We start from the raw sequence: 20,256 nt of genomic DNA, 5'->3' as shown, positions 1-20,256 counted from the left end.
AGAGGGAGAAGCAGGCTCCGGGAGCCCGACGTGGGATTCGATCCCGGGTCTCCAGGATCGTGCCCTGGGCCAAAGGCAGGCGCTAAACCGCTGCGCCACCCAAGGATCCCATTTTAAAATTCTATAAACATATTATTGGAAAAGGCTAATATCATTGAGCCAATATTTTAACCATATGTGAAAAGAGATACAAGTCTAAGATCAAAGAATTTGAGTAAAAACCTTGTAATCTTAAATTTAAAGTGGAAATACCAATAGGAACTCATGATTTATTTTTCTTTTGAAAGAATTTCCTAGCTTTGTCCACTGAAAAGCCTCAGAAGCAAAAACAACAACTATCAACACACCTAACAACAAACACATTGTGGTTTCTAAACACTATTTACCATTAAAAGGAGCTAGGGTTCCTTGGAGAGATAATCTAGGTTTGAGTCAGGAAATATTCAAAATGAGCTTGTGACATCTTGCTGTGCCAAAAAACTAGAAAGCAACACAAGGAGCCAATCTGAAGGGACTTACTGTCCCAAGTAGGATAATTTGATGACTAAAAAGAATAAAGATTACATTTAAGTGAAACACGTCAAACGTGAAAATGATCTCACGATTATACTAAAAATAATCGTTGGTCACCATTGGACATTTCTAAGGTACTAACTCATTACTTTCATAGTTGGTAAATATGGGGGGGGGGGAAGTCAAGCATTTGTCCGGCCTTTGCTGTATGAACTGTATATGGGGAAACCCAAATAGTTGACGGTAAGTTCATTTTAGAATTTCAGATAATAAATGCAGAAGAAATAATAGAATTAATAAGTACAGAAGAACTAATATCATTAGGGGAGCTCCATTTTGCAACTTCTTAATTAACAGATCGAGGTAATGGTCATCAATGGGTGCAAAACCCATTAGGTGAATGGGGAAACTTCGTAATGGAGCAATCAGACTAATATCTTCTAAATCTGCTGATCAACTTTAGCATCAGTAAAGTGGGACCACCAAACATTATATGCCCTATGATGTGATGTCATAGGAAGTACACATCTATCTATGGATGATTGTTACCTTAAATATTGAACCTGAATCTAGTCAAGCCTCTAGATCAGCACTATCTTAATGCAACTTTCCACAATGATGCAAATGGTTTCTATCTCTTCTGCCCATTATGGTATCCATTAGCCACATATGGCTGTTGATCATTTGAAATGTGACTCGGTTAACTGGGGAACCAATATCTAAAACATTACTTTAAATAAATTTGTATGGCCAGTGACTATTGTATTAGATAGCACAGATCTAGATTTAACTGCCAGTTTGTAAGAGATAGAGGGGTTTGAGGAAAAAGTTAAACAATAACATGAGGAATAATCAGCCAAATTTCATTTGTTCTCTGAACAAATGATGTGGTTCCTCTAATCATTCAATAGGATGGAGAAAAAAACGAGTTGGAGAGATGGAAAAGAGGGGCACTGTTTTAAGACAGAAGAGAGAGAACAGCCATAGCCTGGTTTAGATTCTGCATTGAACAGCCAGGTGTCAGAAGTGACCTTTGAGATAATCAGAGCCATTTGAATCTGAACTCAGGAATTATTATTAATTTTGTGAAGTGGGATAATGCTGTACTGGTTACATTTTTTTAATGTCCTTATCACTTAGGTGCATGTACTTGCATGACTCTGAGAGTGAGTACCTCCTTAAATTTTGTGCCTGAGGTGCCTTGCTTGCCTCACCATAGTTCCAGCATTGCTTGAGATGCACTGCATTAAAACAGGTGTATACTATTGTCATTTGTCAAGCTTATCCCCACAGAGTTTCTATATCTGAGAGCCAAGATTTAATTTTTATTATTTGTGAAAGGTTGTATTGGTAGGCTTTGTAGAACTTCCCTATCTCTTTGTCTTGATCTAGATGAACCCCAAAAGAAGAACAAAGGTGATCCCATGAACAACCTGGAAAGTTTTTACCAAGAGATGATAATGAAAAAACGTCTTGAAGAGTTCCAACTTATGAGAGGTGAACCCTTTGCTTCCCACTCACTGGTCTCAGCTACATCAGTGGGAGATAGTGACACAGCTGAGAACCCGTCATTACTCCAGGACAAGGGAAAACAGGCAGCACAGGGTAAAGGTCCCAGTCTCCATGTGGCAAAAGTTATTGATAATTCACCTGAGCAGTGTTGGACTGGGCCTAAGAAGCTGACGCAGCCAATAGAATTTGTCCCAGAAGATGAGATCCAGAGAAATCGTTTGTCAGAGGAAGAGATCCGAAAAATTCCTATGTTTTCTTCATATAATCCAGGGGAGCCAAACAAGGTATAGGCCAAACCAAGAAAAAAAAACATGGGTTGTTTTCATTTTTCTTTACCTCTACCTAAACTAATACTTTGAAATTAGCTTTGATTATACCAAGGAATCATGACATAGGTACTGTGATTGTGTTTTTCCTTGACTTGGACTATTAATCTCTCCATACTATATAAGTAGTGTATTTCCTATGATGTTCTTTGTGGTTTCCTAAGGTCTGAAGCTACCCTAGAGTTTTAAAGAAATCATGATGAAACTAGTTCATATCCATTAGAGGCCCTGAATTGAAGGAAAAGCAACCTCCAGTTTCCTAGGCTAGTAATAAATCAAGTAATACTCATAGGACCACCATATCAGGTAGCCGAAGTTCCTCTGCAAGTAGTCCATAAATAATTGGCCACCTGGTTTTGAGTAGAGTTATTACGTGAGTTTTTTTTTTTTAGAATACTCCACCTGACTCTCATGTGACATATGACTTTAAATTGCTGATACTAAGTAGCAAAGTGAAAGTGTAGGGCCTCTAAATCTTGAGAAATTGACAAATAGATAAGTAGAGTTCTAAACAATCCTTGTTTTATTGATCACATCATTATTTCACATTATTGGTATATGTTACATCCAGAATGGCAAATTTTATTGTAATGTCACTCAAAGAGGCAACACAAGCCCCTGGAACATATGCTTGGTTGTGTTTAATTTAAAAAACAAAACCAAAAAAATAATATTAGGTTCTGGCTGTCCCTGAATTTTAAAAAAAGGCAGTGTGGATGAGGGATATTAAAGCAATTTCCTTTGAGTGATTGCATTTCTAATATATTTTTACTGTTAGTTCAAGGGCAGCTTGATTTGTGTTTTTTATTATAAAATAATACTAATATACAAAAAGTTATAGAGAATAATATAGCAAATACCACTATACCTAGCCAGCCATCTTTATCAATACATAATAATTTCCATATTTGCTTAGTTAGAAAAATAATAGAGCCTTATGGATATACCCGAAGACTTCCAAGTATCCCTCACCAATCCCATTTCCCTATCTCCCCTCCAGAGGTAACTATTATCCTGAATTTGTTATTTATCATTCTGATGCATGTTTTTATATTTTTACTACATATTTATATATTCATAATATATTTTTACATATTTAAAACTACAGATATTATACTCTACATATCCTTCTACAACTTGCTTTTTTTACTCAATATACATGTTTTTGAAACTTATTTTAATACTATAAGGAACTATGTAGTATTCCATTGTAGAAATATATTATAATTTATCCATTTTCCTGAAGATATTTTCTTTTTATTTTTGCTATTACGGGCAATTCTGCAACGAACATTGTACTTATCTCCTGTTGCATATGTACAAGAGTTTCTCTAGGACACTTTTTCAAACTTCAGGTTACAATTAGGTCACAACAAGCAATTTTTTTAATGAAACAAAATGGAATAGAATAGAAAATATCAAAGTATATTCTGTAGAGTAAGGGTGATTACTGTTTCTGGAAGCTTTTGGTTTGCGTGTGTGTGTGTGTGTGTGTGTGTGTGTGTGTGTGTACGTGATATGTGATATGTATGTGGGCCAGAATGTAAAATGCATTTGTTCCTATAGATCTCAGTCAAAAAAGTTGGAAAAATATTGCTCTATTGCAGTGATTCTCAAATGTTAGTATTCACCAGCATCATCTGGAAGGCTTGTTAAAAGACAGATTTCTGGGCTCCACCCTCAGAATCTCTTACTCAGCAGACCTGGAGTAGGGCCTGAGAATTTGCATTTCCAACAAGTTCCTATGAGGTGGTGATGCTGCTGGTCTAAGAGTGACATTTTAAGAATTATTGTTCTAGATTACATTCCTAGGAGTGGAATTACTATGATATAGGATATGTATATATTCAACTCCATGAGCAGGTTTTCAGAAATCTCTTTCATATCCTTGCCAAGATTCTTTAGTATTGGACTTTTTATTTGCCAGTCTAAAATGTTTGAAGGTATATCATTGATTTAATTTGCATGTTTTTGATTTGCAATCAAGTTAAGCTTGTAATTATGCATTTGTTAGCTTTTCAGTAACCTTGTGTGCTTTGCCTGTTGCATTTCTTTGCCCATTATTTGATTGTTTAGTTTTTCATATTATTTATAGAAAAAAAATTTTAAGTAGGCTCCATGGTCCAGCATGAAACCCCCAACACAGGGCTTGAACTCATGAGCCTGAGAGCAAGACTTGAGCTGAGATCACGAATCAGACACTTAACCAACTGAGCCATCCAGCTGCCTAGAAATTATTTTTAAATTTCGGATACAAACATGTGTTGCTTATCTAGTAAATATATTCGTCTAGTAGGTGGCTTTTAAACATTTCTGATGTCTTTTGTTAAGCAGAAGTCTTTCATCTTAATGTTATCAAACCATCAGTATTTTATTTGATGGTTTGTGCTTTTTGAGTCATTTTAAGGAAATCTTTCTCTACAAACCAATAATAAATAAATAAATAGCCAGATGATGTGAACAGGCAATTCACAGGGGCGAAAACTTGAATAGCCAATTAATTATAACATCTTAATAGTAATCAAAGAAATGCAAAATATAACTACAGTGAAAAGCTATTTAACACCCAGGAAGTTGGCATTCCTTTAAAGGCCTGTCAATGCCAAGTATTGGTGAACATATGAGACAGTAAGAACTCTAATATACTGCTGGGTGAATATAAGTGAGGACAATAACTTTTATGAATATTGTGGCAATATCTAGTAAAATATAAGATGCTCATACACCATAAGTCAGCAGTCCCACTCCTAGGTATCTATCCTAGAGGAACTCCTACACATGCACATTAGGAAATGTTATAAAGATACTCACTGTAGCATTATTTATAAACAACACACTTGTTCATCAGCAGGAGAATGGATAAAGCATGGTATATTCATAGAATACTATACGGTATAGAAAATGAATAAAATAGAACTACAGGTATCAACATGCATGAATCTCACAATATTGAATGAAAAAAGCTCCTTGGTTTCAGCTCCAACATGTAAAGTGCTTGGAAGGTGTCACTCATGACTTATAACAAGAAAAACAGCTGAAAAAAGGAAACAGCAATGACTTTTCTTTGACCCATCAGAGAACTGAAGTCACAGAGTAAACTGTGACCCCAAAATCTAGAGAGAAAGGCAATTACAGAGAATCACAGCCCAGACCTGCTTATCAGTAGCAAAAAGCATTGGAGCCATAAACTGGTAGGGACCTTTACGTGGTAACCTTGACAAATTTCTGGAAGTAGAATGTAGATTGTTTGAGTGACAAATTCTAGGTCTATGATGACCCTCACATTTTCATGACTTTTAACTCTAGGAACCCCACTAGGTTCTCAAGGGGAAAGGCCAAGAAACAATCTCCTGTTCCTGGCATGCAGAAGGAAAGAGTAATCATTTTGAAATACATCCAGAGCTTCTGTCTAACAAAGGGATACCCAGCAAGTGAAACAACTTTATGAAAGCCTTTGCCAGCTAGCAAGAAGGGAAATTCTCCAACTCCAGATGCCTCTAACTTTCCTGTCTCATCTAAGAGAGAAAGAAAAAAAAGCTATGAAACACTTACGAAGGTTACAAGCTAGGGACACGGGCACACTAAAAGAGTTGAGACTTAATTATGAGATTATAGAATGTTTCCCTTGCCACACACTTTACTGCCCCATCAATAGGGCCTCAGTACAGTAACTATGGATGATAGCTGAAAGACTTACAAGGCTGACTCCATTTAAGGAGTTTTTAAGGAACCCCCCCAAAAAAAAAACAGAGAAAAAACAAGGACATTAGAGGAAATTGAAACCTCTAACATCTACAACTAGAATAAACACCAAACACAGCCAACTCCTGGCCACATTAACATAAAACCTCATACTAATGCCCTATTTACCTTAGTTCCTCTTAATTTATACATCATGTCCAGCTTTCAACAACAACAAAAAATCACAGGGTGTGCTGAAAGGAAAAACAGTTTGAAGAGACAAAGCCAGCATCAGAACCAAACTTAGATATACAAGTTTTGGAATTACCAGATATATGGAATTTAAAGTAACTATGATCAATATACTACAGAATCTATTAGAGAAAATATACAATATGCAAGCACAGATGAGTAATGTAAGCAGATAGATAGAAACTCAGAATCAGAAGAAGATGCAAGAAATCAAAAACACTAAAAAGAAATGAAATGATTTGGGTACACTCATCATTAGATGGGAAGTGACCGAGGAAAGAATCAGTATGCTTGAAGACATGCCAGTAGAAACTTCCCAAACTGAAATGCAAAGAGTAAGAGGACTGTAAAAAAAAAATGGAAAATAATATCCAAGAACTATGGGATAATTTCAAATGGTATAACATACATGCTATTGGAATGCCAGAAGGAGAATAAATAGTTGAAGTAGGAATAACTGAGAATTTTCCAAGATTAATGACAGACACTAGATCACAGATCCAGGATCTGGGAAAACAATACTAACCAGGATAAATACTCCCAAAATACACCTAAGCATATCATATTCAAACACAGAAAACTGAGACAAAGAGAAAATCTTGAAAACACCCAGGGAAAACACATTATCTATAGAGGAACAATAAGAATTACATTGGATTTCTTGTCAGAAATTCAAGAAAGCAAGAAGAGAAAAGTGAAATATTGTAAGTATTGAAAGAAAAAAACACTCGCCTAGGAGTCTGTATCCAGCAAAACAATCCTTCAAAAATGAAACAAAAAATAAAAAAGACTTTCTCAGACAAACAAATACTGAGGGAATTTGTCAGTAGTAAATCTGCTTTGTGAGAAATATTTCTTTTTCAAAAAAGATTTTCCAGAGTGAAGGAAAATGATAGAGTTCAGAAAATTAGGTCTCTATAAAGAAAAGAAGAGCATAGGAGACAGAATACATAAAGGTAAAATAAAATCTTATTTTTAAGTTATTTAAAAGATAACTGTTCAAAGTAATAACAACAATGTGTTAGGCAATTATAGCATATGGGTAAATGTTATAAAACAGGAATGTTATAAGGGATAAGAGGGGAGGAATTAGTATTTGGTGTATATAACTGTTAATAAGTTATCTGCACTACCTGTGAAGTGGTATAATGTTGAGAGTGGACTTAGATTAGTTGTAAATTAATATTGTAAAGTAAGGCAACCACTAAAAATTATAAAATGAAATATAATTGATACGTTGAGAAGGGCAAAAATGGAATCATAAAATGACACCTAATCTCTACAATCTTTTCTATAAAATGGAAACAGAGGGAACACTTTCTTACTGATTTTATGAAACCAGCATTAGCTTAATACCAAAACCAGATAAAATCATCAATTAAAGCAAAACTACACACAAATATCGCTCGTGATCATAGATGCAAAAATCCTAAATTTTAGGAAAATAAAAATATTTGATTAAAATATTTTGAAGTCAAAATATTAGGAAATCACATCCAACAATGTATCAAAATAATTATATACCATGATCAGATAGGATTTATTCTAGGTATCTATGGCTGATTCAACATTTGAAATCTATACATCAACAAACTAAAGAAGAAAAATTATATCATTATTTCAATTGATGTAGAAAAGGCATTTAACGAAATCCAAAACCCATTCATAACAAAAAACTCTCAGCAAACTAGGAATAGGAGGAAACATTCCCAACTTGATAAAGAGTATCTACAAAACCCTACAGCTAACAATGTACTTAATGGTGAGAAACTGCATGCTCTCCCCTTTGATCAGGAATAAGGCAAGGAAGGACATCACCTTTCTGTACTTCTTTTCAGTGTTGTACTAAAAATGCTAGCTAGTGCAATAAAATTAAAAAAGAAAAAACAAAAAGCACACAGATTGAGAAAGAGAAAATAAAATTGTCTTTTTTTCTCACAGACCTATGTCTATGTAGAAAATCCCAAAGAATCAACAACAATGTGAATAACTACTGGAAATAATAAGTGGAATATAGCAGGTTGTAGGATACAAGGTTTATATACAAAAACCAATTGCTTTTCTGTATACTAAGGAATGAACAATTATAATTGAGATTTAAAACTCAATACTGTTTTATAAAAAGCACCAAAAAAGTAAAATACTTAGGTACAAGTCTATCAAAATATGTACAGAATCTGGGCAGCTCGGGTGGCTCAGCGGTTTAGCGTCGCCTTCAGCCCAGGGAGTGATCCTGGAGACCCAGGACTGAGTCCCACATCGGGCTCCCTGCATGGAGCCTGCTTCTCCCTCTGCCTGTGTCTCTGCCTCTCTCTGTCTCTCATGAATAAATAAATAGAATCTTAAAAAAATAAAAAAATATGTACAGGATCTATACACAGAAAACTATAAAACTGCTAAAAATTTAAAGAAGATCATCAATAAATGCAGAGATAACCTATGTTCATGGATTGGAAGATCTAATATTGTTAAGATGTCAGTTCTTCCCAAATTGACACGTAGATTCCACACAATCCCAATAAAATCTTGTCAAGCTACTTTGTGGATATAGACTGACTGGTTATGTTTACATGGAAAAACAAAAGACCCAGAATATCTGACACAATACTGAAGAACAAAGTTGGAGAATTGATACTACCCAACTTTAAGATTTACTGTAATCAAGAAAGGTATTGGTGAAAAAAGAAAGATACATAGATCAGTGGAGCAGAATAGAGACTCCAGAAATAGACTCACACAAATATGATGAACTAATCTTTGATGAGGGAGCAAAGGCAATTCAATGAAGGAAAGATACTCTTTTCAGGAAATCGTGCTAAAATAACTAACTGCTTATCCACATGCAGAATAAGAATCTAAATACAGATTTTACATCCTGTAAAACAACTCAAAATTAATCATAGATCTAAATGTAAAACACAATACTATAATACTACTAGAAGAAAATCCTAAATGACTTTGTGTTTGGTGATACATTTATAGATACAATACCGAAAGTATGATTTGTGAAAGAAAAAAAAATGGTTAAATCAGACTTTATTAAATTTATAAACTTCTGCTATATGAAATACACTTCTAAGAAAATCAAAAGATAAGCCATAGACTAGAAAAAATATTTATAAAACATGTCTAATAAAGGACTTGTATCTAAAATATACAAAGACCTGTTAAAACTCAACAGTAGTAAAACAAACAACCCAATGAAATAATGGGCAAAATGTAAGAATAGATAACCTCAACAAGGAAGTTATATACATGTCAAAGAAGCATATGAAAAGGAGCTCATCATCATTTGTCATCTGGGAATTACAAAATAAAACAACAGTGAGATGCCATTACCAACCTATTAGAATGGCTAAAATTCACAATAAAACTGACAATACCAAATGCTATTGAGAATGCTAAGCAACAGGAATTCTTATTCATTGCTATTGAAAATCCAAAATAGTACAACGTCTTTGAAGTCAGTTTGGCAGTCTCACAAAGCTAAACATTGTTTTGCCATATAATCCATAAATTATACTTTTAGTTATGTGCCCAATTGATTTTAAAACTGATATTTATACAAAAACCATCATGTGAATGTTTGTAACAGTTTTACTCATAATTGCCAAAAACTGGAAGCAATCAGGATGTCCTTTGATAGATGAATGGATACATTCTCCTGTGCTGCATCTGTACAGTGGAATATAATCCATCAATAAAGAGAAATGATCTGGCAAGCCACAGAAAGACATAGAGAAACTGTTAATATATTAATAAGTGAAAACCAGTATGAAAAGGCTATATTTTGTATAATTCAAATTATGTGACATTCCAGAAATTCAAAAACGTAGAGATAGTAAATGATCAATGGTTGCCAGTTTAGGGGGGTGGGAAAGAGGAATAGGTGAAGCACAGGGAATTTTTAAGGTAGTAAAGTTATTCTATATGATAAGGTAATGGTCGGTGCAAGATATGCATTTATCAAAATCCATAAAACTGTACAGCATGAAGAGCGACCCTTAATGTACACAAATATTAAAGAATCATTTGAGAGGTAGGGGAACCCCAGGAAAGAATGCAGACTATAATAAGAGAATCTGTGTTATAAATATGTGAAACAACCTGAGCGAAGGTATGGGGGGGTGAAAGGTACTGACTTCAGTATTTTTGGAAATATGTGGAATCTAGAAGACTAAAAACAGCTGCATATAATCACTGTACCCTAGTTAATAAGTTTGTATCTCATGGGGGTATTGGTTAGCAATCTTGATACTGATACATATGTATAATGAGTGGAGCAGTTAAGTAAATGGATGGCAGATGGTGGGAACCAGATTTTTCACTGGTGTAATATACAGATAAGCAATGAAAAGAAGCTAGAATGATTCATAATGGTTTAGAGTTGGAGACATCAGAATGAAATCATGTTTAACTTAATATGAAGATGGGTACATATAAAATATTTATAGGTGTGTATATACACACAAGTTAGTATAGACATATAAGTTTTTCTCTATCAGCTGAGGAGATCTAAATGAAGTGATACTCCAGTAGCAACGAGCACATTCAGTACCCAAATCTTAGTTTGTAAATACCATTCTCTAATGAAAGGAACCAATGATGTGTCTGGGTGGCTCAGTTGGTTAAGTGTCCAACTTTTGATTTCAGCTCGGGTCATGATCTCAGGGTTGTGAAATTGAGCCCTGCATTGGGCTCTGTGCTGAGCGTGTGGAGCCTTATTAGGATTGTCTCTCCCTCTACTTCTGCTCCACCCTCCCCCTGCTCACACTCTTTTTATATATAAAAAAAAAGTAACCAGACCTGCTTAGAGAACTGACTGATTCTAGTACTGAGGCAGGGAATATACAAGATGAGACTTGAGCATATTGTAGTGACAGAAAGTAGGAAAGTGCTGAAAATCCCAACATAAAAACGTTGAGTATATGTCAAAGGAGTACAGGAGCCAACTGAAAGAGTTTCTAATGACCAAAACTGGAACAATTTGTACAACAAACTAGATAAATTAATAATGGATTATAACCTAAAGTATAGGATAAATTGCTATGACTCCATACTGATGATAAATAAAATGATTGAGTAAATCAAATAACTGGGAGAGAAGACAAATATCTCACACAGAAGAATTCTAAATAATTTATATAGATGCTCCACCTCAAACTAGGGGAACATAACTTTCCACTACTTAGTTTTGAGTTCTTAAGTGACTTCTTTCCAAAGAGTACAGTATGGAAAGGCAGGAAAAAAGTAATATTGCAGTGTAGAAAACAACACTGAGGTAGGTAATTAAGGCCAACATCAATAGTCATTAATTGTGTTGACCCTATGCATGCTTGATATGTTGTGATCAAAATTGCACTTTCGTCTCTGGTCTTCCTTCTCATAATCCACAATCCCAATCTAACCACTAGAAAACAAAAAAAAAAATTCTAGTAGTGGGCCATCCTACAAAATACTTGACTAGTATGCCTCAAAACTATCAAGATCATTAAAACCAAGGAAAGTCTGAGAAACTGCCACAACCAAAGAAGAGCCTAAAGACACGTGAAAACTAAATATGCTGTAGTATCCTGGATGAAGTCCTGGAACAAAAAATGGACATTAGGGAAAAACTAAGAAAATCTAAATAAACTATGGGCTTTGGTTAATAATAAGGTATCAATATTAATTCATTTTAACAAATGCACCATAGTAATGTAAGATGTTAATAATAATTGAAACTGGGTATGGAGTATATGGGAACTATTCTATCTTCTCAGTTCTGTAATTCTAAAACTGTACTAAAAAATAGTCTCTAAAACTTTAAAACAGATACTTGCAAAAAAATACAATATAATACTATTTATACAAAGTTGAAAACATGCAAAATAATACTGTATATTGCAGAAGGATGCCAGGAAGTTTGATCCTGTGTTATTACTTGGCGTATCTGTTTTTCTGTTTCACAGAAATGTTTATCTTGTTTTCGAGCCTAGCTGCTTCTGTGTGTACAATTATATTCATATATATGAATATATATATGTGTTGATATATCCATCGATACATACACATGTATATGGATGTGTGTGTGTTTGTGCATGCACGTGCACACATGTGTGTTTGGAACAGAGAAGATGCATCCAAGCAAGAAATGACCAAGCTACCTTGACCAGAAGTCTTCTTGATTTTTAAAAGTGTTCATATCAAAGGGAATAATTTTAGTATGGATCTTTCCTACTTGGTGAGAAACTTGCAGTATGTTTCACATACTCCTTTCTATGGTTATTTAATTTGACGATACTTTTATCTTAGGTATTTCAGAGCCAGAACTCTAGATCACCTGAATTTATTTAAGTGAATCACAAGTCAGTTAATCTGTGCCTTTGCCTTTAAGATAGAAGTATATTTAAATACTAAATATGCAAATATCCAGCTTCTAAAGTCTTTGAGACATAGAGTCTCTTGCTTATTACAGTGTTTAATACATTTATCCATGCTTCAGTGGTTAAGTTTTTTAAGTGGGCTCTATTTTCTAGATCTTTTTTTGTGCTGCTTCTGTCTGAATTATTCTCAAGTTCCATTAAATTATAAAGGATATAATTTATTCCAGCTAAAATACATAGATTTTTTCCTCCATCTTTTTTTATGGTAGTAAAACACATAACTTGAGATCTACCCTCTTAACCAAATTTTAAGTATATATTACAGTATTGTTAACTGTAAGCACAGTGCTGTACAGTAGATCTCTAGAACTTTTTCATTCTATGTGACTGAATTTTATAAATATGGAACAACAGCTTCCCATTTCCCTCTCCCCTCAGCCCCTGACAACCACCATTCTACCTTTTGCTTCAATGAATTTGACTACTGTAGATACCATATAAGTGAAGTCCTACAGTATTTGTCTTTCTGTTACTGGCTTATTTCACTTAGCATAGTGCACTCAAGATTCGTCCATGTTGTAGCATATGACCAGATTTACTTCCTTTTCCTGGCTGAGTAATATTCCATTGTGTGTATATTCCACATCTTCTTTATCCATGATGAACATTTCCACCTCTTGACTATCATGAACAGTGTTGCAATGAACATATGTGTTCAGCTATCTCTTTGATATTCTGATCTTAATTCTTTTGGATAAGTATCTGGAAGTGGGGTTGCTGGACCATGTGGTAGTTCTATTTTTAATTTTTTGAGGGACCTTTATACTTTTCTCCATAGTGGTTGTACCATTTGACATTCTGCCAACAGTGTACAAGAATTCCAGTTTTTCTCCATCCTTACCAACTTATTTCCTACATGTGTTCTTTGGAGAAATGTCTATTTAGGTCTTTTGCCCATTTTAAAAATTTGGGTTACTTGTTTTTTTGCTATTGGGTTGTAGGAGTTCCTCGTATATGTTAGATATTAACCTTTAATAAGATATATGATTTCTAAATATTTTCTGCCATTCTGTAGGTTACCTTTTCACTTTGCTGATTGTTCCCTTGCCATACAGTGCTTCAGTTGATGTAGTTCTACTTGATTTTTGCTTTTCCTACCTGTGCTTCTGATGTAACATTCAAGAAATCATTGTCAAGGCAATGTCATAAAGCTTTTCCCCTAAGTTTTCTTCTGGGAGTTTTAGAGTTTCAGGTCTTATGTTTAAGACTTTGACACATTTTGAGTTGATTTTTATGTGTGTGATATAAAATGAGTCCAGTTTTATTATTTTGCATGTGGATACCAACTTTTCCCAACACCATTTACTGAAGGAACTATCTTTTCCCCATTGTGTTTCTTACCCTTGACATATAAAAAGCTGTACATTTTTTTCGTTTCGTTGGGTTTTTTAGTATCAGTTTTTTTAAAAGCTTTTTATTCATTAGAGACAGAGACAGAGATAGTGACAGAGAACATGAATGGAGGAGAGAGAGAAGCAGGATCCCTGCTGAGGCCCTGGGATCATGACTTGAGCCAAAGACAGATGCTTAACCAACTGAGCCACCCAGGCGCCCCAATTTTTTATTTACATTTTAGTTAACATATAGTGAAATGTTGGTTTCAAGAGTAGAATTTAGTGATTCATCACTTACATATAACACCCAGTAAAGCTGTACATATTAATGTATGCATCTTGGTGAGTTTGAAAATAAGTGTATACCATTAAACCATCACCATATACAATGCCCTAAACTTAAAGCATCACCTCTAGAAACTTCCTTCCTCCTTTTTTCTTTTGATAATATTTAACATAAGATCCCCTCAATAAATTTTATCTAATATAGTATTGATAACTATGTGTGCTCTGTTGTACAGTAGATGTTTAGGACTTATTCATCTTGCATTAGTGAAACTGTGTACACTTGATGAACATCTCCCCAGTTACTCTACCTCTGAGCCTCCTGGTAAACGTGATTCTACCCTCCTTTTATGAGTTTGACTATGTTAGGTACCTGATACAAATTCCCATTTAGTATTCTACAAATTCTCATGTGGTTTTTGTTCTTCTGTATTTGGTTTATTTCACTTAGCATAGTGTCTTCCAAGTTTTTGTTGTAGCAAATGACAAGATTTTCTTCTTTTTTAAGGCCAAATAACATTCCATTGTATTTATACACATATTCTTTATCCATGCATCAGGTTGATCCCAGTTCTTTTGGGTATATACTCAGAAGTGGGATTCCTGGATTCTATTTTAGTTCTATTTTTAATTTTTTGAGGAAGCTCCATACTGTTTTCCATAGTGGTTACACCCATTTACATTCCAACAAGCAGTGTACAAAGGTTAGAATTTCTCCATATCCTCACCAACACTTGTTTTTGTTGTTGTTGTTATTAATAGCCATCCTAGCAGGTGTGAAGTGATATATCATTGAAGTTTTGATTTGCATTTTCTTGATGATTAGTGATATTGAGAATCATTTTATATACCTGTTGGCCACTTATATGTCTTTTTGAAGAAATGCCTATGCAGGCCTTTTACTCATTTTTAAAATTGTGTTATATGGAGTTTTTTGTTATCGTATTTTAAGAGCCTCATTTATTTTAGATATAATCCTTTTTCAGATACATGATCCGCAAATATTTTTTCCTATTCTGTGTTTTGCCTTTTCATTTTGGTGATATTTTTTTTTGCTCCTAAGTTTTGTATGTTGACTTTGTGTCCTACAACTTGACTGAATTTATTAGTTTAACCTGTGTTAAAATAGTTAATTGTGGATTCTTTAGGGCTTTCTTATTTTATTTTATTTTATTTTTTGATTGAAATTTGATTTGCCAACATATAGTACAACACCCAGTGCTCATCCCGTCAAGTACCCTCCTCAGTGCCCATCACCCAGTCACCCCATCCCCCCACCCACCTCCCCTTCACTACCCCTTGTTCATTTCCCAGAGTTAGGAGTCTCTCATGTTTTGTTACCCTCTCTAATTTTTCCCACTCATTTTCTCTCCTTTCCTCTGTAATTCCTTTCACGGTTTTTTATATTCCCTGTATGACTGAAACCATTTAATGATTGTCCTTCTCCATTTGACTTATTTCATTCAGCACAATACCCTCCAGTTCCATCCATGTAGAAGCAGATGGTGGGTATTCGTCCTTTCTAATGGCTGAGTAATATTCCATTGTGTGTATACATGTATGTATATATGTACATATATACCACATCTTCTTTATCCATTCATCTGTTGATGGACATCAAGGCTTCTTCCACAGTTTGGCTATTGTGGACTCTTTAGGGTTTTCTACACATAGGATCTTGTCATATACAAACAGAGATAATTTTACTTTTTCCTTTCCATTTTGGATGCCTTTATTTCTTTTTTCTTTTCTAATTGCTCTGGCTAGGACTTCCAGAACTAGGTTAAATAGAAGTGACAAGAGTGGGCATCCTGGACTTGTTCCTGATCTTAGAGGGAAAGCTTTCAGTTTTTTACTGTTGAGCATGACATTAGCTCTGGGCCTTCCATATTTGGCCTATATTATGTTGAAATAAATTCCTTCTATTCCTAATTTCTTAAGCATTTTTATCATGAAAGTGTGTTGGATTTTGCCAAGTGCTTTGTCTGCATCTATTGAGATGACCATGTGATTTTTATCTTTTATTCTGTTAAGGTGATATATTACATTAATTTTTATACATGGAAACATCCTTATATTCCAGAGATAATTCACTTGGTCATGGTATATGATCCTTTTAATGTGCTTTTGAATTCATTTTACTACTTTTCTGTTGAGAATTTTTGCCTCTGTATTCATCAGGGATATTGGCGTGTAGTTTCCTTATAATGTCCTTTTTTTTCTTTTGGTATCAGAGTAATGCTGGCCTCATAAAATTAGTTTGGGAGTGTTTCCTCCTCTTCAGTTTTTTGGAAGAGTTTGAGAAGGATTGGCAGTAATTCTTTAAATGTTTGGTAGAATTCACTCATGAACCCATCTGATCCTGGGCTTTCCTTTGCTGGGAGGTTTTTGATTACTGATTAAATCTCACAGCTTTTCTAAAACTCTTTAGATTTTCTATTTTTTCATGATTTAGTCTTGGTAGGTTGTATGTTTCCAAGAATTTATCTTTCTAGATTGACATATAGTTGTTCATAGTAGTTTCTTGCAATCCTTTTTATTTCTGTGGCATCAGTTGTACCATCTCATTTATTTCTGATTTTACTTGAGTCTTCTTTTTTCTCAGTCTTGCTAGAAGTAGTCAATTTTGTTGATCTTTTAAAAAAAACAGCTATTAGTTGTTTTTCTTCTATTGTTTTTCTAATCTTTTTTATTTATGCTTTAATATTTCTTTCCTTCTACTAACTCTGGATTTAGTTTGTTCCTTTTTCTAGTTCCTTAAGTTGTAGAGTTGTTTATTTAAGATCTTTTTCTCTTCTTTTTTAAGTAGGCTCCAATGCCCAAGGTGGAACTTGAACTCAAGACCCGATATCTTTTTTTAATGTAGGCATTTATTATTATAAAATTCCTGGGACGCCTGGGTGGCTCAGTGGTTGAGCACCTGCCTTCCGCCCAGGGCGTGATCCTGGAGTTCCGGGATTGAGTCCCACATGGGGCCCCCTGCATGGAGCCTGCTTCTCCCTCTGCCTGTGTCTCTGCCTCTCTCTCTTTCTCTCATAAATGATGAATGAATGAATGAATGAATAAATAAATAAATAATCTTAAAAAAAAATCCTTCCCAGTTCTCACTGCATCCCATAAATGTTATGTTGTGGTTTCGTTTTCATTTGCCTCAAGATATTTTCTAACTTCCCTTGTTATTTCTTCTTTCACCCATTGGTTGTTCAAGAATATGACTTTTAATTTCTACATATTTGTGAATTTTCTAGTTTTCCGTATGCTATTGGAAGTGAAGTATATTGAAATCTAATATTATTGTGTTGCTGTTTTTCCTTTCAGTTCTCTGTTTGCTTCATATATTTAGATGCTCTGACATTGCATGCATATGTATAGTTGTTATATCTTCTCAGTGAATTGACCCTTTTGTTATTATATAATGTCCATTTTTGTCTCTTTTGACAGTTTTGACTTAAAATCTATTTTGCTTGATAAAAGCATGGTCACCCATGCTTTCTTTTGGTTATCATTTGCATGGAATATCTTTCTCTATCCTTTCATTTTTAGCTTATATGTAGCCTTAAAATATAAAGTCAGTTTCTTGTAGACAGCTATAGTTGGATCTTGATTTTTTATTCACTCAGACACTCTGTGTCTTTGATTAGAGAATTTAAAATACTTAGATGTGATATAATTATTGATAGGGAGGGACTTACTATCACCATTTATTATTTGTTTTCTGTCTTGTAGTTCCTTTGTCCCTCTTTTCCTCTCCTAATATTTCCTTTTGTTTCATTGATTTTTTTGTAGTGATGTGATTTTTCCTTTCTTACTTTCTTTTGTTTATCTTACATAGGTATTTTCTTTGGGGTTACAATGGGGCTTACTTAAAACATAACAGTCTATCTTAAGCTGATAAGAACTTAAGTTTAATAGCATCGGAGGGTTCTTTGTTTTCTTGAATGTTCTTATTTTTCTAGTATTCCATTCCTAATAGAATATTGTCTCATTTTTCTGAGAGTATTAGTGACGGGTTTTTTTTTTTGAAGTTTTCTTCACCTTGATGGTCTGTTTTTTTCATTTGCTTTCATTTCTGTTTGTTCTGTTCTCTCTTTAACATAAGAGGCTTTCCTCAGATGCCTGGTATTCTGTGCCATATTTATGAGTAATGGCCAAAAAGCAGATTGGAAGTTCTCGGCACATGAGTGGGCCATGTTGACTTTTAGCTTCATGTTAAAGCCATCTGGCTGGTTCATTTGTTGAAGAAATTCCCAATGCCAAATCAGTATTTTTTAAAAAAAAATCTTTTCTCTTAGAGCTAATCATATTTAGTGTGTCTTATTTATCTTAATCTCCTTATATTCAGATATAGTATTTACACCTTCATCTGTGTCTGGCATTCCCCATATTCAGAAAATGAACCACTGGTATTCACCAGAATTGGGATTGATCTTTACTAAATAGCTAATTTCAGGGGAGAATATTTCAAAGTCTAGGTGGATTTTAAACAACTTTCAATCTAGCCACCTTATCCCTTTACATTCATTGTTTAAGGTACCTGAAGCTTTCAGCTCCTAAATTGTTTGAGGATTCTTAGGTGTACATTGGGTTGGTTCCTGGCTTTCCCCATTGCTGGTTTAAGATTCAGCTTTCTTGAGTACATTTATCTAATTATTTTTCAGCTTCCAGAATATTGGTGCTATTGCCTCCTTTCCTTGTTCTTTCTGATCTTGTGGGTTTGTATTTTTTTTAAATGCCCCTATAGTTTTAGAGAGTTTTCTGGAGGGAGTGAAATTAGATGCCTATATTCAATCTGCCATCTTTTTCTGAAACAAATTTAACCAAAGTGAAATAGTTGCCTTACCTCCCTTATGTGATATTTCTGTTGATACTCGGTTTATACCTTTAGGTGTTATACCTGAAGAACCTTAGCCCTCGGGTGACCGAAAGAGATCTTGTCTCATTGTTCGCCCGGTTCCAGGAGAAAAAAGGACCGCCAATTCAGTTCCGAATCATGACTGGACGAATGAGGGGGCAGGCTTTTATCACCTTTCCCAGTAAGTAGCTTCATCTGGACAATTAATTGTAGCATCAGTTTATTGGAGACTATTTATATATACCTTCTCTAATTTAGATCTAGCCCTTTGATTTCTCCATAGCACATGAAAAGCATGTGCTTGAACAAGCACAAGGGAGGAAAGAAAGAGAAGTAAGGAAAATATGTTTTCAGTGTTCCTCTATCCTCCCTTCTGTGCTTCCTCTTTTCCATTGACAGTGCATGTTTGGCCACTTTATCCCATTGTCCTCAGTTGTCCCCAATCTTGACACTTCCTTCTCTGTATCAAAATTTACCTTCCCTTTGCTGATGACAGTATTTCTAGTTCAAGTTATAATTGTATTACTTACTAATATATTGGTATTCTGGTCAGAATACTTATACTTGCCTTATGCCCTATTCCTTTGGGACAATGAGACGATATAAGTGAATATGCTGATTCACTAGTAACTTATAATTAAGTAGTGGATGATAATAAATTCTTTTAACTATTGTTTCTTCTTAATACATAACTTCAGTATCCTAATTAAAAGACAACAATAATCTAGGAAATCCATTTTCTATAACAGACCAGACTATCTCTTTTTTTGGAAGCTGGGTAGGAGATATAGCTTTCATTATCCCTAATCTATCATTACTGATAAACGACCTAGTAATCTACATATAGGCAAGTGCTTTTACACATAAGCAGTACCAAACTCCCCTCCACTTTTTTCATACATTCTTATATCATCTTTCCTATCATGTTGAAGGTTTGTGGATCTTCCATACTAGTGATTTTCAATCTTATCAGGAATAAGGGCCCTTTTTAAACTTAAAATATATTTCATTGACCTCAAGCTAATATGATCCACTAATTGAAAAAGATATATAATAAAAAGGTTTTTATAAACTAA

The 20,256-nt window shown here is 34.4% G+C and overlaps 1 protein-coding gene across 3 annotated transcripts in view; it reads left to right on the top strand.

The window, feature by feature from the left end:
• RBM41 (RNA binding motif protein 41) overlaps window positions 1-20,256 on the top strand; it is a 61,248-nt gene that overhangs the window by 34,544 nt on the left and 6,448 nt on the right. For all 3 annotated transcript variants that reach the window (XM_055338459.1, XM_055338458.1, XM_055338457.1), the window contains 2 exons: window positions 1,906-2,309; window positions 19,214-19,361. In XM_055338459.1, coding sequence (XP_055194434.1) covers window positions 1,906-2,309; window positions 19,214-19,361 — 552 coding nt within the window. The remainder of the gene's footprint in view (window positions 1-1,905; window positions 2,310-19,213; window positions 19,362-20,256) is intronic.

This window comes from Nyctereutes procyonoides, unplaced genomic scaffold (genome assembly GCF_905146905.1).
Source record: "Nyctereutes procyonoides isolate TBG_1078 unplaced genomic scaffold, NYPRO_anot_genome, whole genome shotgun sequence".
NCBI classification, from domain to species: Eukaryota; Metazoa; Chordata; class Mammalia; order Carnivora; family Canidae; genus Nyctereutes; species Nyctereutes procyonoides.
This window is presented reverse-complemented; position numbering and strand designations above follow the sequence as displayed.